Raw genomic sequence first — 27,632 nt, 5'->3', positions numbered from 1 at the left:
CAGGCCAACCAACTGGTCACACAGTCTCTCTCTCTCTCTCTGATAACTTCATCTCCCGACCAATACTGTCGCATTAACACAACATGATCGCTGCTAGAAGACAATAATAACGTCACGGTGGCGATCAAATGATGTATGACATCTCTGTATAAAATATGAATGCAATTTCTATGTGAACATATTTTTTGAATGATCCACAGGTGTTGGTAATGATGCCAATGGAGAGATAAAATGGATGGACTCGACATCTGACAGCGTTTGACACGTGAAAAACTATCAATGTTTAGTTAACGTGTGTGAAGGAGGCTGACGACATAGGACAAACCCGATGTGACACAGGATACAGGATAGGCAACACGTGGGACTACCTTCTTCATCAGTGAGAACTTCATTTCTTCACAGGAAACAGCACTTGGGAACTTGGATAAGCACAAAATTCTATAATGGAAACTTCGGAATTTTTAGGAGGTTCACTATGTGGACTGAGAAAAAGGGACATAACTGGTTTTATTCTTACACTTTATAGGATTTTTCTTGTTTTAAATACCTTCACAGCTCTAACATATTCCTTACATTCATGGGAGAGACCGGGGTGTTACAAAGTAGGTGAGTATCGTTTACTTATATTGATGTATATTGCATTGAATATCATTGTCATCTAAGTAAATCATAGAGGTTGTTGCAATTTATGTAATGAATCACGATTAATTGGTTATCATAGGATGTTTATTTCACGAATCCAAATCATGTCATTAACTTATAGATCAATGTTGTTGATATGTGAAACTTTTGTTTCTTTGAATTTTTTATGTCTTCGTCAAATGCAAACTTATCTTACATGAAGTCTGTAAAGTCTCGTAGCATTCTCTTTTCTTACTATAAAATACATAAGTTTTTGTTGAGATTCAAACTGTGGTGTTTTTCGTTTGTAATTTTACTCGACAATATCAAATGTTGAAGATTTTCGTATTTACAGTTATTCTTTTCAAAATGGTCTCGTAATAGTAAATTGGAGTTCGTATACATGTAACTTTATCGATAGTAAATATCATGGGAGTATCAAAGCAAACTTCATTAGTTACGTCAATAGTATTCCACATTGTGGTTGATGTAAGGGCATTTAGGGTCAAACGGACGATGAATGGTCAACGTGGAGTAAGGTAACATCGTATACATGATGATTGGTCATATAGCTTATATGGTTAAAGGCCACACAGGGTCACTGTATATGCGGTTTTATGTGATACCAAGTCATAAGGTAGATATGGTATAAGGTGATACAGGGTCATAAGGTAGATATGGTATAAGGTGATACCGGGTCATAAGGTAGATATGGTATTAGGCGATACAGGGTCATAAGGTAGATATGGTATTAGTGATAACAGGTCATAAGGTAGATATGGTATTAGGTGATACATGGTCATAAGGTAGATATGGTATTAGGTGATACAGGGTCATAAGGTAGGTGATATGGTATAAGTATTAGATACAGGGTCATAAGGTAGATATGGTATTAGGTGATACAGGGTCATAAGGTAGATATGGTATTAGGTGATACAGGGTCATAAGGTAGATATGGTATTAGGTGATACAGGGTCATAAGGTAGATATGGTATTAGGTGATATAAGTGATACGGGTCATAAGGTAGATATGGTATAGGTGATACAGGGTCATAAGGTAGATATGGTATAAGGTGATACAGGGTCATAAGGTAGATATGGTATATAGGTGATAAGGGTCATAAGGTATATAGGTGATACAGGGTCATAAGGTAGATATGGTATTAGGTGATACAGGGTCATAAGGTAGATATGGTATTAGGTGATACAGGGTCATAAGGTAGATATGGTATTAGGTGATACAGGGTCATAAGGTAGATATGGTATAAGGTGATACAGGGTCATAAGGTAGATATGGTATAAGGTGATACAGGGTCATAAGGTAGATATGGTATTAGGTGATACAGGGTCATAAGGTAGATATGGTATAAGGTGATACAGGGTCATAAGGTAGATATGGTATTAGGTGATACAGGGTCATAAGGTAGATATGGTATAAGGTGATACAGGGTCATAAGGTAGATATGGTATAAGGTGATACAGGGTCATAAGGTAGATATGGTATAAGGTGATACAGGGTCATAAGGTAGATATGGTATAAGGTGATACAGGGTCATAAGGTAGATATGGTATAAGGTGATACAGGGTCATAAGGTAGATATGGTATAAGGTGATACAGGGTCATAAGGTAGATATGGTATAAGGTGATACAGGGTCATAAGGTAGATATGGTATAAGGTGATACAAGGTCATAAGGTAGATATGGTATAAGGTGATACAGGGTCATAAGGTAGATATGGTATAAGGTGATACATGGTCATAAGGTAGATATGGTATTAGGTGATACATTGGTCATAAGGTAGATATGGTATTAGGTGATACATTGTCATAAGGTAGATATGGTATAAGGTGATACGGTCATAAGGTAGATATGGTATTAGGTGATACATGTCATAAGGTAGATGTGGTATATAGGTGATACAGGTCATAAGGTAGATATGGTATAAGGTGATACAGGGTCATAAGGTAGATATGGTATAAGGTGATACCGGGTCATAAGGTAGATATGGTATTAGGTGATACAGGGTCATAAGGTAGATATGGTATTAGGTGATACAGGGTCATAAGGTAGATATGGTATTAGTGATACCGGGTCATAAGGTAGATATGGTATAGGTGATACAGGGTCATAAGGTAGATATGGTATTAGGGTCATAAGGTAGATATATACATTGTCATAAGGTAGATATGGTATTAGGTGATACATTGTCATAAGGTAGATGGTATTAGGTGATACAGGTCATAAGGTAGATATGTATAAGGTGATACATTGTCATAAGGTAGATATGGTATTAGGTGATACATTGTCATAAGGTAGATATGGTATTAGGTGATACATTGTCATAAGGTAGATATGGTATTAGGTGATACAGGGTCATAAGGTAGATATGGTATTAGGTGATACAGGGTCATAAGGTAGATATGGTATTAGGTGATACAGGGTCATAAGGTAGATGTGGTATTAGGTGATACCGGGTCATAAGGTAGATATGGTATAAGGTGATACCGGGTCATAAGGTAGATATGGTGTAAGGTGATACAGGGTCGTAAGGTACTTATGGTATAAAGTGATACAGGGTCATAAGGTAGATATGGTATAAGGTGATACAGGGTCATAATGTAGATATGGTATAAGGTGATACAGGGTCATAAGGTAGATATGGTATAAGGTGATACAGGGTCATAAGGTAGATATGGTATTAGGTGATACAGGGTCATAAGGTAGATATGGTATTAGGTGATACATTGTCATAAGGTAGATATGGTATTAGGTGATACATTGTCATAAGGTAGATATGGTATAAGGTGATACAGGGTCATAAGGTATATATGGTATTAGGTGATACCGGGTCATAAGGTAGATATGGTATTAGGTGATACAGGGTCATAAGGTAGATTGGTATTAGTGATACCGGTCATAAGGTAGATAGATATAAGGTGATACCGGGTCATAAGGTAGATATGGTATAAGGTGATACAGGGTCATAAGGTAGATATGGTATAAGGTGATACAGGGTCATAAGGTAGATATGGTATAAGGTGATACAGGGTCATAAGGTAGATATGGTATAAGGTGATATACAGGGTCATAAGGTAGATATGGTATAAGGTGATACAGGGTCATAAGGTAGATATGGTATAAGGTGATACAGGGTCATAATGTAGATATGGTATAAGGTGATACAGGGTCATAAGGTAGATATGGTATAAGGTGATACCGGGTCATAAGGTAGATATGGTATAAGGTGATACAGGTCATAAGGTAGATATGGTATAAGGTGATACAGGGTCATAAGGTAGATATGGTATTAGGTGATACCGGTCATAAGGTAGATATGGTATTAGGTGATACAGGGTCATAAGGTAGATATGGTATTAGGTGATACAGGGTCATAAGGTAGATATGGTATAAGGTGATACAGGGTCATAAGGTAGATATGGTATAAGGTGATACAGGGTCATAAGGTAGATATGGTATAAGGTGATACAGGGTCATAAGGTAGATATGGTATTAGGTGATACAGGGTCATAAGGTAGATATGGTATAAGGTGATACAGGGTCATAAGTAGATATGGTATAGGTGATACGGGTCATAAGGTAGATATGGTATAAGGTGATACAGGGTCATAAGGTAGATATGGTATAAGGTGATACAGGTCATAAGGTAAATATGGTATAAGGTGATACAGGGTCATAAGGTAGATATGGTATTAGGTGATACAGGGTCATAAGGTAGATATGGTATAAGGTGATACAGGTCATAAGGTAGATATGGTATTAGGTGATACAGGGTCATAAGGTAGATATGGTATTAGGTGATACAGGTCATAAGGTAGATATGGTATTAGGTGATACAGGGTCATAAGGTAGATATGGTATTAGTGATACAGGTCATAAGGTAGATATGGTATAGGTGATACAGGGTCATAAGGTAGATATGGTATAAGGTGATACAGGTCATAAGGTAGATATGGTATATAGGTGATACAGGGTCATAAGGTAGATATGGTATTAGGTGATACAGGGTCATAAGGTAGATATGGTATAAGGTGATATCGGGTCATAAGGTAGATATGGTATAAGGTGATACAGGGTCATAAGGTAGATATGGTATTAGGTGATACCGGGTCATAAGGTAGATATGGTATTAGGTGATACCGGGTCATAAGGTAGATATGGTATAAGGTGATACAGGGTCATAAGGTAGATATGGTATTAGGTGATACAGGGTCATAAGGTAGATATGGTATAAGGTGATACAGGGTCATAATGTAGATATGGTATTAGGTGATACAGGGTCATAAGGTAGATATGGTATTAAGGTGATACAGGGTCATAGGTAGATATGGTATTAGGTGACAGGGTCATAAGGTAGATATGGTATTAGGTGATACAGGGTCATAAGGTAGATATGGTATTAGGTGATACAGGGTCATAAGGTAGATATGGTATTAGGTGATACAGGGTCATAAGGTAGATATGGTATTAGGTATACCAGGGTCATAAGGTAGATATGGTATTAGGTGATACAGGGTCATAAGGTAGATATGGTATTAGGTGATACCGGGTCATAAGGTAGATATGGTATAAGGTGATACCGGGTCATAAGGTAGATATGGTATAAGGTGATACAGGGTCATAAGGTAGATATGGTATTAGGTGATACAGGGTCATAAGGTAGATATGGTATTAGGTGATACAGGGTCATAAGGTAGATATGGTATAAGGTGATACAGGGTCATAAGGTAGATATGGTATTAGGTGATACAGGGTCATAAGGTAATTATGGTATAAGGTGATACAGGGTCATAAGGTAGATATGGTATAAGGTGATACAGGGTCATAAGGTAGATATGGTATAAGGTGATACAGGGTCATAAGGTAGATATGGTATTAGGTGATACAGGGTCATAAGGTAGATATGGTATAAGGTGATACCAGGTCATAAGGTAGATATGGTATTAGGTGATACATTGTCATAAGGTAGATATGGTATTAGGTGATACAGGGTCATAAGGTAGATATGGTATTAGGTGATACAGGTCATAAGGTAGATATGGTATTAGGTGATACAGGGTCATAAGGTAGATATGGTATTTGGTGATACAGGGTCATAAGGTAGATATGGTATTAGGTGATACAGGGTCATAAGGTAGATGTGGTATTAGGTGATACAGGGTCATAAGGTAGATATGGTATTAGGTGATACCGGGTCATAAGGTAGATATGGTATAAGGTGATACAGGGTCATAAGGTAGATATGGTATAAGGTGATACAGGGTCATAAGGTAGATATGGTATAAGGTGATACAGGGTCATAAGGTATAGGTAAAGGTGATATGGTATTTAAGGTGATACAGGGTCATAAGGTAGATATGGTATAGGTGATACAGGGTCATAAGGTAGATATGGTATAAGGTGATACGGTCATAAGTAATATGGTATAAGGTGATACAGGGTCATAAGGTAGATATGTATTAGGTGATACAGGTCATAAGGTAGATATGGTATAAGGTGATACAGGTCATAAGGTAGATATGGTATAAGGTGATACAGGGTCATAAGTAGATATAGGTATTAGGTGATACAGGGTCATAAGTAGATATGGTATAAGGTGATACAGGTCATAAGGTAAGATATGGTATTAGGTGATACAGGGTCATAAGGTAGATATGGTATTAGGTGATATAGGGTAATAAGGTAGATATGGTATAAAGGTGATACAGGTCATAATGTAGATATGGTATAAGGTGATACAGGGTCATAAGGTAAGATATGGTATTAGGTGATACAGGGTCATAAGGTAGATATGGTATAGGGTGATACAGGGTCATAAGGTAGATATGGTATAAGGTGATACAGGGTCATAAGGTAGATATGGTATTAGGTGATACAGGGTCATAAGGTAGATATGGTATAAGGTGATACAGGGTCATAATGTAGATATGGTATAGGTGATACAGGGTCATAAGGTAGATATGGTATATAGGTGATACAGGGTCATAAGTAGATATGGTATTAGGTGATACCGGGTCATAAGGTAGATATGGTATAAGGTGATACCGGGTCATAATAGATATGGTATTAGGTGATACGGTCATAATGTAGATATGGTATTAGGTGATACAGGGTCATAATGCAGATATGGTATTAGGTGATACCGGGTCATACGGTAGATATGGTATTAGGTGATACCAGGTCATAAGGTAAATATGTTGTAAGGTGATATCGGATCATAAGGTAGATATGATATTAGGTAATACAGGGTCATAAGGTAGATATGGAATTAGGTGATACAGGGTCATACGGTAGATATGGTATAAGGTGATACCAGGTCATAAGGTAAATATGGTATAAGGTGATACCGGGTCATAGTGTAGATATGGTATAAGGTGATACAGGGTCATAAGGTAGATATGGTATTAGGTGATACAGGGTCATAAGGTAGATATGGTATAAGGTTATACCGGGTCATAAGGTAGATATGGCATAAGGTGATACAGGGTCATAAGGTAGATATGGTATAAGGTGATACAGGGTCATAAGGTAGATATGGTATAAGGTGATACAGGGTCATAAGGTAGATATGGTATAAGGTGATACCGCGTCATAATGTAGATATGGTATAAGGTGAGACAGGGTCATAATGTAGATATGTTATAAGGTGATACAGGGTCATAAGGTAGATATGGTATAAGGTGATACCGCGTCATAATGTAGATATGGTATAAGGTGATACAGGGTCATAAGGTAGATATGGTATTGGGTGATACAGGGTCATAAGGTAGATATGGTATAAGGTGATACAGGGTCATAAGGTAGATATGGTATAAGGTGATACAGGGTCATAAGGTAGATATGATATTAGGTGATACTAGGTCATAAGGTAGATATGGTATTAGGTGATATAGTGTCATAAGGTAGATATGATATTAGGTGATTCAGGGTCATAATTTAGATATGGCATAAGGTTATACGGGTCATAGGATAGATATGGTATAATATTAAACATGCTCACCATGTGTAAAAGTATTTGGCTATATAGGGTGTACGGTGTGGTATACGGACCTACAAAGCCATACGGGAGACATGGTATTTTGTTATACAGGGCCACATGATGGATATATGCAGTCCCACGGTAGATATAAGGTCATAAAAGGTCTTTAGGGTAATATTATTATGATATGGTTTATTGTTATGCAATGCCACTCAGTATATTCATGGCATAACGTCATACAGGGCGGTTGGCTGAGCGGTGTTATATCCAGAATTATGTGAGTTATGTGTTGTGAGTTCAAATCCCATATGGGGCATTTATCAGGTATTAACCGCTGAGTTCTCCGGTTTTCCCCACTTCGTTAAACTAATGAAACCAAATCAATTATACCATGTAGCTGGTTTTTTACGGGGGTAAAAGTGTTCACGATTTTATCTAAGAAAACAAATTTCAGATATTTATTTTTTCGCGATCTGGCTTTAAAATTATATAAAATTGAACCATCTTTTAACATTTTAGGGATGTTTTTTTGTTCATAGTAACGACCGGTGAAATCGAAAAAATATCAACCCCGCGAAACTGGCTATATGATAGGTCATGCAGAGTCACGAGGTGGATATGGTATACTGTCATTCATCGCCAGACATAACGCATGATGTAAAACCATATGTTCTCTATATCGGTTAAATACACAGGGATACTATTTGCCAAGGAGAAATATTGCATGGTAGCATCATGTTTGCTTAATACAGGTGTTCGCTTTAACGCAGGTTCGACGGTATTAAAGTGTTCTTAGACAGAGCGCGTCGAGAACCAACACAATACAATATACTGTATGACCCATGAAGTAACCTTAGCCATAAAGCGTTTCCTGAAATCAAGACAAAGTAATACAAAAAGGCAAAAAAAAGTTAAATTGATACCCTCAATATCTGGTCATGATTTATTATTTGGTGAAAACAAACTACAAAGAGTGACCTAGTTAATGAATAAAAAGTGCATTAAGTTGAGTCTATGTAAACTCTGAACGGTAAATCGAATAAATTACTATATTTTCATTCATAACACTTACACTTAAGGATGTACTCCTCTGAGAAGTCAAAATTTTCTTGTAATAAACTTTTTTTCTCATATAGATTTTTGTAAAGAGGAGTTCATACCATGAAAGAAAATGAAAGAAAAAACATTTGCCCGTGTGCTCGTTTTTGAGCTACTGTCACTCAAAGATACCTAGTTGATAAAATATTGGATTTTATGGGAATTTTGCCGTTTTGACCATATACACAAGATATTAAAGCCATAATTTCCTAATGAGGTGTTTGATATGTATGTAGAATTTATTTTCCAGTAGTCTTCTTTTAAAATATACCAGTTTTGATAAAAAAGACCAATATTTTTTCTCAGAATAACAAGATATGCTACCCCTACCCCTTAATTTTGAGTTACAAAATGCACCATTTTCAGCCATTTTTGCCAAATCTAACCCTTTATAGAAAAAGTTCTGGTATTAAACTTTTGTTAATATTTTGCATATCAATAGGAAAAGGGTTGTTCTTTCAGAATCAGGCAGCAAAATGGGGGGTCCGTGGGCTTACTTTTTTGCCCCACTTGAATATTTGTTATTTTTCAGTATTTTAGAGTAAAAATTAAAAGTGCTCAAATTACCATTAAATGTAAAAATAAAGTGAAAAAAAGTGAATAATTTCATACATTAATGCTCAATATTTTAATTATCACGAACCAAGTAAAGATTTACAGCAAAAATTAGCTCAATACAGCTAAAAATGCTGGTGCAGTGATGATTTAAGTAAAAACAATTTCAGTAAAAAATGGTAAAACTGTGGCTCTACTTGAAGCGAAAAAAGACACAATTTCAAAATGGCCGCCAAATGGGCCATTTCTTAAAATCCCCGTATAAAAAAATCTGTTAAAGTTAGAACTGTAATTTTTTGACAAAATTTGCAACTGGCAACTTGCTACAGATTTTGATAAATTGTATTTGAAAATCTCATAACTTCTTTGATCTTTGTCGAAACGAGACTTCAACGGGACTGAAACCTCAGAAGAATACATTCTTAAGGCGTGTAAATAAATGGAAAAACATTTCAGTTTTCATTAAAATTTTGCACCTTCATGAATATCGATCCTAGAAACCACCAGCTCCCCGAACGTAAATGAACAGTGATCGAACTGTATGTGCGTTTTGTATTTTGGTAAACCATCACATGTACTTCATGATGTTTTAATGGTTAGACTTTAAATTTGATTCTGGTTTCTAGGGGATCAGTAAAGTCATGTTACGACAATGAATTGTGGTACAGTGGGGGGGGGGGGGGGGGGGGGCGCCGATAATCCGGAAAACTCTCAGTACGGACGGAAATGGTAGAGAACGGATTACGGTAGCATTACAAATTGACTGCGAACACAAATTGGCCGTTCGAAAAATTCGTTATCCGGATGGTTTAGGCTGAGATCGAAGGTGTCCGGATAATCGAGGATTCACTGCAGTTATCTCGGTAATTCAGTGCTTTTATGTTTAGGATTTCTGCTGGAGAAACATATATCTCTTTAAAAAATGCATTAACGTGCGAAAGTTTATGTTTGAATCATTTAATCTTAGTATACTAATGCATCACCATTAAACTTTAAACATTCTGGAAGTGAACGAAAAAGAACATATGTATTTACAAGTCGGGCATTCAGTATAATTATCATGATGATAAGAACATTACGTCATGTGATTACGTAAACGAAAAAAAAAAGAAAAAAGAAAAAAAGAAAAAATCCCCCCACTCCCCCCAAAAAAGAAGAAAAAACCCAACAAAAACAAAAACAAAACAAAACACGTAGGCATATGTTTTTGAGTTAATTAAGAAACGTGATCAATGTAGTTTTAACTCAATTAAGGTACCCAAGGTTGCATCGGAAGTGGGTCCATTAAAGCTGCAGTTAATCAATACAAGCGTTAAAGCTGCACGTGTCATTTAAATTTAATGTAAGTTTGTAAATCTGTTGAAACCACAAACAAATTTTATTACATGTTGCGGCTGGCCAAAGCTAAAGAATCGGATTTTAAACCCCTAGAATCCATACTATGCCTATTACGGATGGAAGAGAATGAAGCCATAAATTACATTTATTCGACGATGAACGCCTGGTAGTGTAACTTATCCTGATGGTTATTTCATGCGAGAAGCACAACACCTACGCTTCGTAGAACCAAAGTCAGTTATTTGCATTCTTCAATGTATTTTATCTGAAGCTATGTCTTTTTTATTCATCCTTTTATTTCATCATTGACCGAGTATTCTTCGTGGTTTTTTTCTTTTGTTAAACAAAAGCCATTTATTTTCACATGTCTTAAGATTAACAGACCACATCAAATATATTTCTTACTCAATTTGTGTTCAATGGTTAAATTGAATTTAAATAATCTTTTTTTATTTTATTTTTTATTGTCCAAATATAACAATGAGGATAATGCACATTTTGTCACAACATAGAAATCCTTCTTATTTTTCTCACAAATAATTTATTTACATAAATATGAATATATAATATAATACAGTATAATAAAAAATCATATCTAGATGTAGACAGAGACATGGAAGGGGAACAAAGTGGACACTATATTGCGTAATTATAATTAATAATGAGGGAGAGAGAGACAAACAGAAAGGGGAGGGATCACATTTATAATCTTGCCCTTACATTGCTTAAAAATATTAATGTGCAATTCTAGTTCCATATTTCGTCAATTTAAAAGTCTTACCCTTGTAATATGAAAATCACTTCAAATGCCAAAAATGGAGACCACACTTCACACTTCCTAAAGCCTACTACTATATCGAATGTCCATCACTCCATTCCTTAGTGGTCTGCTTACACTACTTATACTCCTATAATACGTTTCTCCTCCGTCATCGGCATAGAAAGGATATGCAATTTTTAATAATTCATTTAGCAGGTATGAAAGAGGAAGTGTAAGAATATAAGAGTACCTTGTGACTTTGTCTACCTGATGGCAAACGACATTACCATAAATATTTTTAGTGAATTCTTCACCAAGGACAATAGGTTCTTTATTGCATCATCAAAAACCAACTACATTTCCCATAAGACTCATAACTCCACCAGACAGCCTCCGTTTATCAATTATCAATTCCCAAATTCGCATTGGTACAGAAATTCAAATTAGATTTTTGATTGTCGTATTCAGATTATGTTGCTGTGAGATAAGATCAAATGAAGTCGATTACGAATTAGCGAAGGTGGGCATCGTAAGCATTATGTATCAGAGACATCAAGTTAACCATACGCTGTGTCGTCCCTCTAGGTCTTGTTCATGATGTTTGGGACACCAAACAGCTGTGTCGTCCCTCTAGGACTTGTTAATGATGTTTGGGACACCAAACAGCTGTGTCGTCTCTCTAGGACGTGTCCATGATATTAGGGACACCATACAAGTTGTGTCGTTTCTCTAAGACTTGTCCGTGATGTTAGGGACAACATACATCTAATCTTCTATGATTTGTCAGTAATGGAAGGGATATCAGGCCCCAATTGTCCGAAACAAAAGTTCTGACTTGTTGTAAGTTAAATTTCTCTTTACTAACTTATTTGAAAAGTGATGACTTAGGCCAGATTTTGATTCGAGAAATCGGGGCCAAATATATTGTATCACTTCATAACATTATTTTACCATGTATAAAATTGCCCCAGATTGCAAAAGCATAATGATGTCTTGGAAAAGTCCGAAATTTTTAAATTTCACGAAAAAAATTCTGTGGTATTTGGTTGTATAAAGCTCTACCACTTATATCAGGGTAAAGGCGTATCATAAACTATTCGCGGATGATACAGCTCAAATTATTCTTTCAATGATGTGACCTTGTATAATGATACATGACTGTATGAGGTATACTTGAATGCAAAAGAGCGTTTTGAGTTCTGAATCCATGCTTTACATGCCAATAAACTGGTCAACAGGAAGGGTCGTCGCCAGCATATCTTTGTCCACAACGGTTACTAGTGTATCGCAAGGCCGGTAGGAACGCCAGCTATTGATGTGTGTCTTACGGTCCTATTAATGAGTTTATCAAATGGGTGCGTTCTATACCCTTTAAAGCTCCATGTTTGAACACACATTTAAAGATGAACATGACATAAAGAGCTACTGCAGAACTGATGCAATCGGAAATGTAAACTTAGGAGTGTATTTAACTAAATTCCGTAAGTTTTTTTCTAGACGTGATGTGATTTTCGTACCATTTCATCACCAATCTATAAGATGATTATCGACCTAATCATATATCAGGAGAGCAGCTCCTTATTGATTGTTTGGACGACATATATTTATGGCAATCGTAGCACTTCTACTACCACTCCTCTTGTGATCTCCACGCTAATGGGGCCTCCCACGTCCTTACTGGTGGGACTGTAGTATGGAAGATATAGCACCGCTATTAAAGGGGGCTCCACTCCTACAAAAAACACAGTTATGCCTCATCATGGGTCTCTAAAAATTATGACAATGCAAGTACAGAATCTCGTCATTTTCTATTCATGGCAGTCTTAATTCACTGCGGATCTGTCAAATATCTTACAGAATTCCTCTTTTTTGCTGCAAGGCATATCGATGGGTGTCTGAGAGATCACGGTGAACAAGGGATAACTAATATTTCTGTAGCCAGACTTCTCAGTCTCTCCGCACACCATAGTATGGACACCTTAGACTGGACCGTATGACTTATTGTCTGACGTCCTACCTAGAATATAGCTAACCTCTTCGTGTAGATTATTTGATGCCGATATTGTAGGAGTTAGCCTTATTTGGTATTGACATATGAATTTAACGGTAGTTGTTTCAAATTTATATGTTTGTAGCTAATATATTTTAGGAAATATAGAGGCAATAATGTTTTCCTGTCCGTCTCGCCCCTTCCAGCCTTAAACCCACAACCTGAAACATCTATTTTCCCACTCAAATATTAACTGCGGTTTATACAAATAAGTCAAACCCCACTCGCCAAAAGACGGGATGGTGTCAATAGCGGCTTTTTGACTCGGTGCCCCCTTCCCCCACACAGCAAAAAGGCGGGTTGAGAGGTGGGTGATGGGTGGGGGTCAATTACCTAATCACAGTAAAACCTGTCATCAAAGTTTGATTCCCAAAGCTTGATTTTCTTAAGAATATGTACCGTTATTTTTATTTACTTCGAAAAAACGCAGGTGTCTTTTGGAACTCCGTCTGTCTCTGACATTTTCTGAGCAATTATTTGCACCTGAAACACTCCAGTTTAACTCTCCGATGGATACATCTTAATTCATTTTTCTGTTTATAAAACAACCATTTGTCTGCATTGTTGTATAATTTTGCGCAAATGTCACGTTTTATTTCCCCAAGGTTTGCATTGTGTGAATGTCCTTATAAGTGGTTATCGCATTTGTCTGAGAGTGTCAAACGTCATGTAGACGATCTCATTAAAAGTGCATATTTGTCAGGTTTTATTTGCTCCTAATTCTTGTTTAGAACCAAGTCAAAGATCAACTGTCAATGACTATCAACCCTTGCGTTGATTTCTACAATTCATATAAATGTTGTCATTGTGGTTACGTCAGGATAAGGCACCAACTATATCATTACGGCATTATAACCAATGTTTGGTGTGTACGGGTGTATGTAGTTCAGCAGTATACACCCAAGTTGATTTCCTGTTTTGCAAACGGAAGTGAATTTGAGGGCTAGACCTGGTACTTCGATTACACTTGTTCTCCCTCATCACTGGTGTTTATTAATCATTATTCCTTGTCTGATTTGAAATATCAAACAAGCGAAATAGAATCTACCCTATTTCCTATTCCCCACAGAACTTTTTTTGTAGTTTAATATTTGATATGCATTTTACCGCTATGCATTCGAAGCATTAAAACATGAAAAATTTACCTCAAGACTTTACTAAAACCTTGCCCTTTGTACCACATCCGATATTAATGCGCTGTATGACTTGTTTACATCCATCCCATTACTAGATTAATGAACAGCATGTTGATGAATATCCGGGAGAAATTATCAAGTCAATTCTAATGTCGGATTTGTTCTTTATAACGAGAGGTGAGAAAGGAGCTTCGAATAACGATGACGAAGTATTTCAAGACGTTATTAACAGCTGAAAGCCTGCTTTCGCAGTCTTCTTTGGTCAAATTAAGTAGATACTCAAAGAATCTTTACAAAAATCCGATATCGCTGACCTTTCTGGCGAAGGGCTTAGATTGTTTTCCAGAAAGGAATGTATTCGTTTTGGCAAGACAAACGTTCTGGAAATTATGGCTGTAGTTTTCGGACAACTAGTGTCAGCGTACTTTTCAACATTTCATTTTCATGCTTGACAAGTTTCAAATATATTTTTATTTCACATTATTTTCATGTGTTTATAAAAAGTGTTTGCTGACATTTTCATCCGCAATTTTAATCTGGCAAGAAATTACAAGTATGTGCCAGGGAAAACTGTATTTGATCGTGGAACCGTGATTGTACGGTAAAATGGGAAGTGTTTTCTTCTTTCTATATAATTTCATGATGACTACATACGAAAACTTGAAATTGATTGATTCATTTAACGAATGTAATGATAGTACTATACTTGTCTTAGGACCACATTGCTAGGGATGCACACTGTTTAGGCCAAATCATTAACAAACAAAACGGAGCATAGGAAGCGCTAAATGTTGAGAGGAATTATCTATAACTTGCGACAAAATGTTATTAATGAATTGAGTAAAGCAATAAGTCGGCTACGATATCGTTATTTTTATATTCGCAGAAACAAAGAAATATCAATAACTTGATTTTAAATAATTCTTCCTATTTTCTCACTCGTGCCTCAAAGAACATTATCATACTTATTCGCATTGAGTCCTGTTGTCCGTTTTGTGAGATAACAAGAAGACAAATATAAAGAATAGGAGTTTATGAGACAAGATAATGTTGTAAGGATGCGCGCGACAAAGTCGGAGTTCTTTTTATATCACTACCTTATTGCCGAAAGTGTTGACATGTCTGTGAAATACACGACCCATCCTAAATATAGACTACCGCCCTATGTGTATATCCATGGTCTAAGCTTGATTAAATCACTTGTCCGATCCTGTCAATATGGCTACAAGAAACCCCTATTTGTATTAAGTAACCCATTCTAGATATACTCTATCAATTTTGTTGTGCTATTCTTGGAATGGATAATATGGACGTGTAAGCTACCATTATAAGAACCTACGTTTCATCTAAATATAGTGACACATGGTCTTCATATGCTGTTTGGATTACTTAAAGCTGGCACAAGAATGAATGCAATAAACTTTAACATTTTGATTAAAACATTCCGTAGCAGAATCTGAAGTAAATATGAAACTGAGATTTTCAGAAACTATCGATTCCCAGGTTTCTTTAATTATGAAATACATGATTGCAGATTTGCTAATTGCAGTACTTATACAGATACAGATACTTCTGCAAGCCTCTATAATTAACAGTCTTAAACTGTGTTGTGACGTTGTTCTTTGACTGTCATTTTGCATTGTATATATTGCAGAGAACAACCGAATCAACCTATTGAAGCAAAACCATGTTAATTGGTAAACCCATCATCGGTTACCCACGTCAATCAGCCTATGGTCTGATATAAACGGAGTGTAGTTGAGTTTAGACACTGTACTTCCGAGGTGGTGATAGACCATGCTACTTGGGATAAATAAAGAAAAGTAGATGCTACATAGATTTGAAAATGTTAAAGAAAAAGAATCATATAATAGAGAATGCATTAGTCCATACTGGATATAATTTCATGCCGGAAGTCGATTATGTTTTATTTCAGGTGTTAATTAACTTTCACATTGACCCGGACTAAGGTGAGGTTATGTCATACCATACCATTTCCTTCGTTTCGTTAACAATAGACCACTACGTCTTATAGAAATTAACTAAATTTGACTCGTACAATTCATTCCTATTGGGTATGAAGACGTTGTACCAATGATTGGGCTGAACATTCGGTCCCCTGAAGGACATTATCAAACATTATCTATTTGGCCATATTTAAATAATCAACTTATCTGACACTTGACGACAGATGACATTCCTATCTGGTTGGTAGGATCCTTTTTGATGATGATTCAGATTAGTATAAACGGTTGTGCTACCTCCCCACCCCCCTCGTAACTATATGATATACAGTGTTTTTATTTGTTTCGCATTAAGAAAAAGGGCCATAATGTGTTAATGTAAAACTAAGATACAGGTATTGTTGATATCTACTTAATTAATTCAAATAAAAGTTCATTTGATGTGTTATAAATATCTAAAATAATGCTTATATCTGCGTGTTTTGCACAGCAGTTGTGAAAAGAAAAAAACACCATACAGATATATATAACAACGTAAATTGGAGCCTATGAAATACTAACTGAACTAGCCCGATGTACGTTACAAGCCCTGTGTGCATCTTACTGATCGTTCTAACTTTTACGACATTGACGTGTGTTAATTGCATTGTTGAATTTCACCGAAAAAATGTTTTGTAGACCGACCTCATCATAATTAAAGGTGAATGTAAATTTGATAAGTAACATGATAGTGTCGATAGCGAAAAAGGAATCATCCATTTCATTTAGCTAATGCTTGTCAGAGTATTTAACAAAATAGATTAACATGCACTTTTGTGTATTGCATCACGGATGATGTTTATGCTATCTATAAAAATTATTTGAAATCCCTTTATCAAATACTCTAGATGGCTCCTTTGTATGTTCAGAATCAGTCTCCCGTGACGCAAGAGTCAATGAAATGACATTATCCTTTTGTTCGACGTCACGCTATCGCCTACTTCTATTTGATTAGAGATATAATGTGATAAGAAATGATCAGTTTTTTTATTTAAACAATGATTTATACCCTATTGTTATGATTAGTTACTGTTCATTGCTCTCCAATGTGTCATTAGAGATCCGTCATCAGGAGGCAGCTAATGGAAATCCCATTTACACGTGAATGTTTGTCCATCCACAGTTCCATTAAAGTGTAATTTTGTTGTAAGTGTTCTCACGAACGGTTTGCAATCATCTTTTGTTGTTTACCCGACATGTAAGTTAAAGTGTAAAGCATTGGCATAAATATTAATGATTAAATATGTATGTACATCATTGTCGGCAATGATATTGTAATGTATTATACAGATTTAACCTTTGTGTCGTGGTATTAATTCATCTACCCCTTTTATCATGATCAAGTGTCATCCATACCTCCGAGAAAATTTGACAATTGGACTTCTTTATCCCATACCCCCCTGTACAGGTCTACGTAGTAACATCCTTCAGTTTAAAAGCGATATATCATATTGATATAATTTGTTCTCTTTAAAATCTTGATTTTGACTTTAACGATAAAGGTTTCTTATATGATTAGCCCCTAAATATATTTCAGTGTGATTGTTATAAAGAAACAACTTCATTTACAAATATAAGCAAGATATCTGTTCATGATCTTTACATATTTAAAACTTATCATACATTTAGATTAGATTCTCATTTCTATGAAGTGAAAATGCTCCAAAAATGCAATAAAAATGCCGAAATACAATTTTGATAGTGCATCATGAAAGTGCTGTATAAAATTTGACAAAACAGAAATGTTTCACTAAGTAGGTCAGTGTTGAATTAGGTTCCACCATGTTCCTCTTCTCTTCTAATCAATAGAATTAGACGTTGTAAAATATAATTAAGTCAATACTTTAATATTAACATTCACTTGCCAGTTCTATAAGCTAACCGACTCAAAGTGAAATCTATTGGCGCATTACTGACACCCAAAACGTGACTTTTGTGACGTCACTAATATTGATATTGGAACGTCCATTGAATTTGTACAATTTGGGAGCTGGAGCAAACCACTTCGGTATTTAGCAATTGTAATGCGACATCCCCAAAATGAGTTAATAAAGTAACTTAAGCATTAAACCATCTTCTTATGGAATATATCGATAGAGATACTAGTGCTTTGTAGACAACCATCTCATAATGCGCTAGCATTTATATAGACAATAGATTCAATAGAAAGACCGTTTAATTAATGCTCAAATGTTCCAATCATTCTTGATTCCATAGTCGTGTTCTTTCCATCACAAAGTTTGTTGAAAACGGTGATTTCCAACAACGATATGGTTTATTTCATTTGAAACAATGTGTCATTGCCATCGAAAGTGGTGGCACGTATTCCAACTTCTCTACATAGCTATCGCATTGCTATCCGTCACAGTAACGTGTCCAGCAGTTGTTTTGTTGATCGAATGAATTAATGTTCTTTCTCGCCATCAAATAACAGAAGCTGTTCGACCGATTGTCCTTGTGGCACGCGTATTGAATGATCCGTAGTAATAATCACATGGTGCTTAGTAAATAGGATCTTTTTGTCATTATATGTAATCCTTGCCCATTACTCGGGTTTGCTGGCGTGAATTGAAGCTGTCTGCTTTGGTGTTAATGTATCCGTTTATTGTGTGGAGTACACAGGTATAATCACTGTAATACTGTTCTCTACAAGGGGATATTCGGACCGAACGGTTGACGAGGGAGGGGGTGATTCGATAGCATAGTCAGTCGATTTTCATAGGGAAGGGATCAAACGTGAATTTATTTATTTCCTCGTCTTCGGACTCGAAAAACGAATTTATAGTTAAAGTGGTTAAGTTCATATTCCTGTTATGGTAGCCCTATAGTTAAATAGTATGTCCTGATTTTTCCATTTATTATCCAGTCTACCTTTAAAGCTGTTAAAGTGCTGGAACAACATCATCGGATAGACTGTTCCACAGCTTCACTGTTCTTATCGTGAAGATGAGAACAGAAAGTTTGTCGTAATGAAACCCCGATTATGAATATCAAAGAGTCAACCTGTCTCAATATAAATAGTCTTTATATAACGCAAGTTAAATTGAACTAAATGAAATAAAGGAAATGGCTTTATAGAATAAGAAATCATGGTAGTCATATGAAAAATTCCTTACATCCGGCTATTTTCGAGATTTTGGAATGGTCGCGAAAATTTGATCCGTGACAAGAATTGAGAAAATAACCGCATAAGCGGTATATAGTTAAACTGGGGACGATTTGCATGCTAATATACCGTTTAGGAAAATTTTATTATATACAGTATAGTTGTTCACTTGTGCGGATGTAAAATTTTGCGATTTCCTTATTTGACCGTATTTGCTGGGGCTTATTTTCACGAATGCTCTTAGAAGCCTTTGAAAGATTCATTTAGACGACAGGTTATAATATGTAATGCAATGATTTTGATAAATTTTGCGAGGTAATAAACCTCGCAAATTAAGATGGATCTGTGCATTTAGAGAAATGAAAACCCCCGCGAATATTAGAAACTACACAGTATACACCTTACGTCAGGTTCAAAAGCATTTAGATTTCTTCGTGACATAAAATGTATGTTTTATTATTTATTACTTTGATTTTAATATGTATTTACATTTCCGTTTTCTCTTTGCTATATAACCTTACCAACTGCGACATCGTTTACACTTGTGCAAACGAGGTGATTGCCGCGCAAGAATACACCCACCGGAACACTGCGCATCCGGTTATCTGTATGAAAGATCTTCAGTAAGTTACATGTATGAATGTAATGTAAATCTTTAATTATGTATCAGTAAATAAAAAAAAAATAGAAATAACGTGTAAATGGGATGAAAAAAGATAAAGTTAATGTGGAACTAAATTTTGTGTACTCTCTGAATTTGACAACATTTCCCGCCAAATTGAAGCCAGCTGTTCCGGGATTCTATCAATTGACCGGCTGTTCCAACAATCGTATAACATTGAAACATCGAGTTTTATGGTCGGTCGAAATGTAAATATAAGGAATGATTTCCATTGTTTGTTGTTTACTGGTGCGTAAACTGCATTTTTTGTGCAGATATTACAAAATGACGCGCGCGTCATTTAAAATATCTGTACACATCAGTAAACAACAAACAATAAAATCATTCCTTAAGTAAATTGAATATGTGTCCACAAATATGAAATACACTTCAATATTTATTCGAGTAAGATAAAGAGACTAATTACCCATCATACTTTACACTGGTTCATATTTTCGAAATGAGTAATAGTTCCCAGTATTGAATCATTGAAATTCTTTCCTGCAAATTGGTACTAGTGGGGCTATTGGGCTCATACTTACCGGGGCTGCAGTTAGACAATAGCATTTGGCAGATTGAAGAACTCTTGAATATAATAGAATAACAAGATTATTTCTCGAAAATATTTCATTTTATTTGGAGATCCTGATTTGTTGTCGTAATATTATTATTCTAAACTGAGATTGTGAATTGAGTAAGATCTGACAACAAAAACAAGAAACAATCTGAAGTCTATACTAACCAATTACAAATGACGTTACAGAGTTTTTTGATTGGCTAAGCACAAACGCAAGTCGAAGATTGTTTTATGAACCTGACCTTACTTTGTATGGCGGGTGTCGATAATTAATTAGAGAACGCTTACTCTTCCGGTGTACATGGTTGTGTGGTCAGCTCATGCGGTTAAAGTACTTATTATATGTTAAAGACAGTTTTAGCTTTACGATGTTTGGAACTTTACAATGATGTGAAGACAGTTTTAGCTTTACGATGTTTGGAACTTTACAATGATGTGAAGATGTTTCGTCGTGATTACGTATTTAAATAACCAATAAGAATAATTAATAGAAAAATCATACTATTCTGTGATCAGGTGTTTTTTGTAACGGGATAGAACTGTGTCGATCATCGGTGATCAGCGGTAGAGCATTCAGGTATTGTTAAAAGGTCCCGGGTTCGAATCCCAGTGATTCTGCTACTTTTTCTCCCCTCCTATTACAAAATTGCCGTCCAAATATTGTGATACATACTTAACATTGCCATGAACAACACTTATAAAATACGATATACATGTAATGTGAATGACTGAAAGTAATATCACAAAAGCGAAAATATTAATGCTAGTTTCCCCATGTGATATGTTATATCCACATGTCCAAATTCTAATCTTGAAATACAAGACGACAAACGTCACTGAACTCCTACGTAACGCTAATCTGGGGATGAATCTAAAGCGACGTCAGAAGATCCTCACAAAACCTGTTCTGTATGTCAGACCGTTTTTCCTACAGAACAATTCTACCTCATTAATATCATTTCACTGATACAATTTCCTACGATTACTTGTCATACGAGTAAGAACACTCGAATCAAGTCGTTGGTCTGATGACGTCATAATTGACGTCCTGGTAGTCTCCAGAGAGCTACAAGTCATGTGGTACTGTCGTATCGCCTGCGTTTTCTCTGCAAATGCCCCTTATATTTAATCATGATATATAGAAACATTATGGCGACAGTTGCAGACACTTATGAAATCGTAAGTCGCGAGGACGTCTCATCTGTTTGATAAACTACTCTTAAGAGGATACTTGCTCTGACTGATAGTGCTTTTTTTGTTATCTGAAGTGACATAGACACGGATTTGTTGCTGTAGACGTGCAGATATTTGCGTGTGGGTTTATCTGCTCAGTCTACTTTTTAACTGTTTGCGGTATGCCAATTTTCGCACTGTATATCTTCAATGAAATTATTCACATATCAATGTCGAATTGGTTGTTTATTTACATGTATATACATGGACATACATGTATTTTGCGGAAATTTAAAGAAAATGAAATAGTAAGAATTTCCACTCCGTGACTATTTTTTTTCGTTGCATAATTAGTATCGGTGCAAACATTGTATATTGCACTTCAAATAATTGATGAAAAGCAAGCTAACTGAACGTAAAATAAATTATAAATGCTATTTGAAGATAGGTATAGATAAATATAAGGATATGACGGTGATATTCATTATATATACTCTACATGACTACATTAATCATAATACGAAAGCCCGCGAAAAGTCCCTACAGCTCTTTACTCTGTGCTTAATTAACTATATTTCGCGCTTAAGTCTACATCAAATAAGCTTAATCAAATAACGTTTTCTGATGCTTTGATTTCTTCTTTCTCGCAAAAACAGATAATCTTTGTCGCTCTAACCTTTGAGGATTTTAAGATTAATTTATGGAGTAATGTTACATGTAGTGTAACGAATTCATTGACGATATTCGGCACATCAATCAATGATTAAAATAAGAATTGGAATCTTTGATTAAATATCGCATGAATTCACTGTGGTGTATCATCTCCGGTAAGGTATCGATTTCAAAACGAGAAGCCTGGTTGTAATATGATACCTTTTTATTGTCATGTGCAGCGTCAATTCAGGTGACGCCATAGTAGGGACAGAGGATGGTTGGCAGATTGGGTGGGTTATAGGGACAGAGGATGGTTGGCAGATTAGGTGGGTTATAGGGACAGAGGATGGTTGGCAGATTGGGTGGGTTATAGGGACAGAGGATGGTTGGCAGATTGGGTGGGTTATAGGGACAGAGGATGGTTGGCAGATTGGGTGGGTTATAGGGACAGAGGATGGTTGGCAGATTGGGTGGGTTATAGGGACAGAGGATGGTTGGCAGATTGGGTGGGTTATAGGGACAGAGGATGGTTGGCAGATTGGGTGGGTTATAGGGTTAAACGTCTTATTAACAGCTGAGATTAGTCAAGGATAACCTCCCTTGTATACAATATGTTGTGTGTGAATGTCTGAACGTTTTGGGAGTCTGCGGTATATAATGTCTCCTTGCTATAGCGTCATCTAAAATCAACATTTACAATATGTTAACTCGAAGTTGATTTATCCATGGTGAATGGTATATGGGAAATCAAGTTACGGTCATCCTAGTGTTCGATATAAGTGTTCTTGAATATATATTTTTTTTAGTACAACAAAGTATTTCAAACAAAAGAGTAGCTTTGAGTTAAATGAGGTCGAGTTATTGAAGTTCAACTGTGAATAAATATACAACCAATACAAATGCTATTTTAAAAGTACAAAAATAGGGCGAACCTGTGAAGAAGGCAGAATACATAACAGACAACAACCGATCAAGCAATTTATTATTAATTTTTTAATTGTAAATTATTATCAATATTAATTTGAAATCAATGTAAGGCATTAACCGATGCTCACATTAAGATTTTGGAATTATTTTTTCGAAAGGCTGATCAGAGCTTTGAACGTGTTGTTTACTAATAAATGCTTTAAGAGTTTTCTATAATATTTTGTCTTATCCTTACAGCTCATGTTTATTCGATTTTGGTATTTCACCTCACGATCAACAACTAAAATAAAATAAATCGTTGGTTTTTGGTTGTTGTTATATCTGCTATTTGGATATCATAGAAAAAATGGTCTAAATTTGACTCATATTTGTCGTTACAGCTAACCAAAGAACAGTACAAATACCAGATTGTCTACAGTTTAACGTAACAACAAACGCTTGTAGAGGTTTCTGTTTGTCGTACACCATCCCATCCTCACAGAGGACTCGTCTTATCAATCCTAGCCATGTCATCACATCTCGTTCAGAGTGCTGCAGTATAGAAGAAACCTATGATGTAAGTATCTGAATGATGTTCCAAAGAATCCTTTCAATAACGCTTTAATGTCAACCTAATTCAGATCATTTCATGTCTGCCTTAAGCAATTTGTGTCTTTTCTATCTCGATTGATGTTATTTAAAAAGAGATACAATGGGTTAGGTCGTCCGACGACAATGCAGAAATGTTAATAGAGTATCACATAATAAAATACTGAACTTTAAGGATTATCCTTAAATTGTATGTATTAGCCGATCCTCTGTGGGATTGAAATCGTTTAACAATACACAAATATAGTGTGTAGTTGTTGAATGTCATTGAATGCATTTGAAATAAAGAACATTTGTATGTAAATAAAGATGATACTCTATCTAAGGAGCAGCGTAGAATTGAAAGCAAAATTGCCATGGTAACATAGCGAGGGAATGTAGACACTTTATAGATAATTCACGTGTCCACGAAAATGATATAAGCAAAGCGATATCCTGAGGTAAAGTACAGTGTCCGTCATTAAGGAAGCGCTTGAATTTTGAAGATGGTAATGATGGTAATGAAAGGCTTCCCAGTAATGCTTTGTTGGGAGTGGCTTAATGAACTATCTGTATAGAAATACAATACTTCAAGTAACCTTCAAGTAAGCATAGATGCTTGTTCTAGACTATTTACAACACGCGTTAACTTATCCGATTTGTTCTTATCGACAATGTCTCTATAAATAGAAGCGTGGCTATCATGGCGGAAAATCTAATTAAATATTGAAGAGTTTATAAGGGTTTCGTTGAAAATAACTTCAGATCAAGTAACTTTATGCTGTCATTAAGGCATTAAAGTAGATAATGAAAATGATATGTATCAAATGGAGTGTTAATGTCATCTCATTACAATGACTGGATTAGACAATCTACAACCTTCTGATCGCTCACGTGACATCTAAGGATGTAAGCATCATTTGGCATACACCGGAAGTTATTACTCCGCAGAAACAGGAAGTTAGACTAAAATTAGACATTATATCGTTTTATGGATTTTATTACCGTTTCTTAACCTACATATAGAACACAACGTCTAAAGGAAGCATAGAGTAAAGGGGAAGGCTGCAATGTTGATTTCGCTTCGTTTGTTTTGATCTTTCTTAACAAAGTGATAACGAGATTTCACTCATGTGCTAGTACTGTTCCTGAAAGGCATTACATGTTATGTTTGACCGGAAATTAAGGACTACAGTTCGAAAGCTTCGTCTCCAATAGAAAGGATTTATATAATAAGAGCACCGATTGGGTGTTAGGTGCGGCGTATGGCATTTACAGTTTAAGGAAAAAGAAGACTTGTTGTCGAGACAAGATACCATTAGAAGTCGTTACTGCGTGGAGTTAGTTATTTATTTCCGTCGAATTTAAAAGGCTGCAGAAAATCGCTTTACTTCTATTTTACTCTAGTTTCGATTTAGTAGGTAGCTATAGAATCCAGCATACGTATATAACGTAAGGTTGATAGCCCGTATTTCTAACTTGAATTGGATTTATAGGCATTCGTTTTACTGCTATCGAGGACGATTCGATTAAATTGGTTGTAATTCAAGTGAAACAAAAACCGCATTGCTTTTCTTAAGCTAACATTTATGCTATATCTCCTAACACAGAATACCTTCGAAATTAAATGGCTGATCTCTTAACATTTGGAAAATGATAAATTCAGATTTTGCAAACACCATTCCATAAGGAAGGATACATAAAATAAATATCAACTATGACAAAAAAAAAGAATTAAATAAAAAACAAATAAAAATAGGGAAAAAAACATAAATAAAGAGAAAAAATGTAATTCGCAATTGATACATTCATTTCTGCTTTAAAGATGCTCCACCGCTGACAAATGGTATTTTTTCCACTATCAAATTTTTCTTCAGTTACAAAAGTTACTAACTATACACCATTACCACCATTGAAAAGTTTGAGCTTCTAATTTTACTTTAAGTTAAAAATATGAAAAATAATTAATTGTATCCCGAAAAAATTCCATGGCACTATATTCTATATGAAATTAAGTATTGATTGCGCATGCACCAAAGGCAAAATAAATTATTTTTTTTATCATTTTTGTGTTAATTAGGCATATATATACCCGATTAAACACAAATTATTGTTCGAATGATGAATATCATTTATGCTCTGTCGGCGGTGGAGCATCTTTAAAGTTTAAGAGATGAAAAATAATTAATTGCATCCCGAAAAAAATCCGTGGCACTATATCATATATGGAATGAAGTACTGATTGCACATGCACTTAAGGCAAAATAAATTATTACATAATATTTTTTGGTGTTAATTAGGCATATATATACACGATTGAACACCAATTATTGTTCAAATGATGAATATCATTTATGCTCTGTCGGCGGTGGAGCATCATTAAATAACTGATGTATAATTCTAATTGTACATATACAAATAAGCTTGCTTGTTTTTTCTTATCAAATTTCAAGCCATGATGTATATGTGCATGTTATATACATGTAGGATTCCGTTTTTTAAAATGATTTCCTTGTAGAATGTCTAAAACATTTCATCTTTGATTCAGCTTAATATTCCATATATTGTTATTATTTACTTACCCCATTATTTCGTTTATTTTACAGATAATAGCGCGGGTACGCTGTATTGAAGGGATCAGAGAAGTGGTATTCAAATCCGCAAAGAAATGTGCCTGCTCAATATGTCGACGAGGATGATGACGTCACAAGGAACAATGTGCGCACGCAAGTTAAGCCAGACACGTGACTGATATCTGTGATCTCCGACACTCGAATATTTATTTTCACTCAAATGCATACTATATTTCTAGATAAAACAACTGCGTTGAGCTGCTGAAAAAGATGGAATACCAGAGGATATATATATAAAATATAAATATATATATAAATCATGTATAATGGCATAAAGACTTGAGAAAAGCTAATGACTGACGCAGAACGACAAGAAACGCGAGTTTTGTTTCAGTGACCGACGCAAAAATGGATGTTAAATTCATTCAGTTCCCATGTTGTTTCTTAAATTTCCTTTGAAGCTTTCTCCTATCCATGTATGATTTATTGTGTCTCAAACATTATCATATCAAGCCTCGATATTTTGGTACACCTATTCATATCAGGAGAGTGTTTCTTCAAGTGTTGTCAGCATAGTAACATTAACCGTCAGTGCGAAACCTTAGTGATCCAACCACTGACCTAGTCGAAGAGAAAGCAGAAAGGAAATTAAATGTGTGTGTTGTTGTATGCACATACAGAATCTTGTACATTTTTACATTCATGCTCATGACCATTTTTCCATTATATTTAATGTTATTTTGACCTGTTATATTACTACATGTATATTTTTGAAATAATAAATTAATCTTTCGCATTTACATTCTTCTTAAATTTAATTCTAAAATAGTTTTAT

General features: G+C 35.4%; 1 protein-coding gene across 1 annotated transcript; it reads left to right on the top strand.

The window, feature by feature from the left end:
• LOC138319866 (thyrostimulin alpha-2 subunit-like) lies at positions 1-27,595 on the top strand. Its single transcript, XM_069262993.1, has 3 exons — positions 1-606; positions 24,038-24,213; positions 26,831-27,595. Exons 1-3 carry the CDS (start codon positions 444-446, stop codon positions 26,921-26,923), a joined length of 432 nt encoding a protein of 143 aa, XP_069119094.1. The 5' UTR covers positions 1-443; the 3' UTR covers positions 26,924-27,595.
• Positions 27,596-27,632: the final 37 nt, after the last annotated feature.

Source organism: Argopecten irradians, chromosome 3 (genome assembly GCF_041381155.1).
Source record: "Argopecten irradians isolate NY chromosome 3, Ai_NY, whole genome shotgun sequence".
NCBI lineage: Eukaryota > Metazoa > Mollusca > Bivalvia > Pectinida > Pectinidae > Argopecten > Argopecten irradians.
This window is presented reverse-complemented; position numbering and strand designations above follow the sequence as displayed.

What these genes read in the sequence shown, in the direction of transcription:
- LOC138319866 (XM_069262993.1), top strand. Translation starts at nt 444, where the DNA reads ATGGAAACTTCGGAATTTTTAGGAGGTTCACTATGTGGACTGAGAAAA. An exon ending in ACCGGGGTGTTACAAAGTAG is followed by an intron (nt 607 to 24,037) that starts GTGAGTATCGTT and finishes TTGTCGTTACAG; the next exon opens with CTAACCAAAGAACAGTACAA. An exon ending in GTATAGAAGAAACCTATGAT is followed by an intron (nt 24,214 to 26,830) that starts GTAAGTATCTGA and finishes TTTATTTTACAG; the next exon opens with ATAATAGCGCGGGTACGCTG.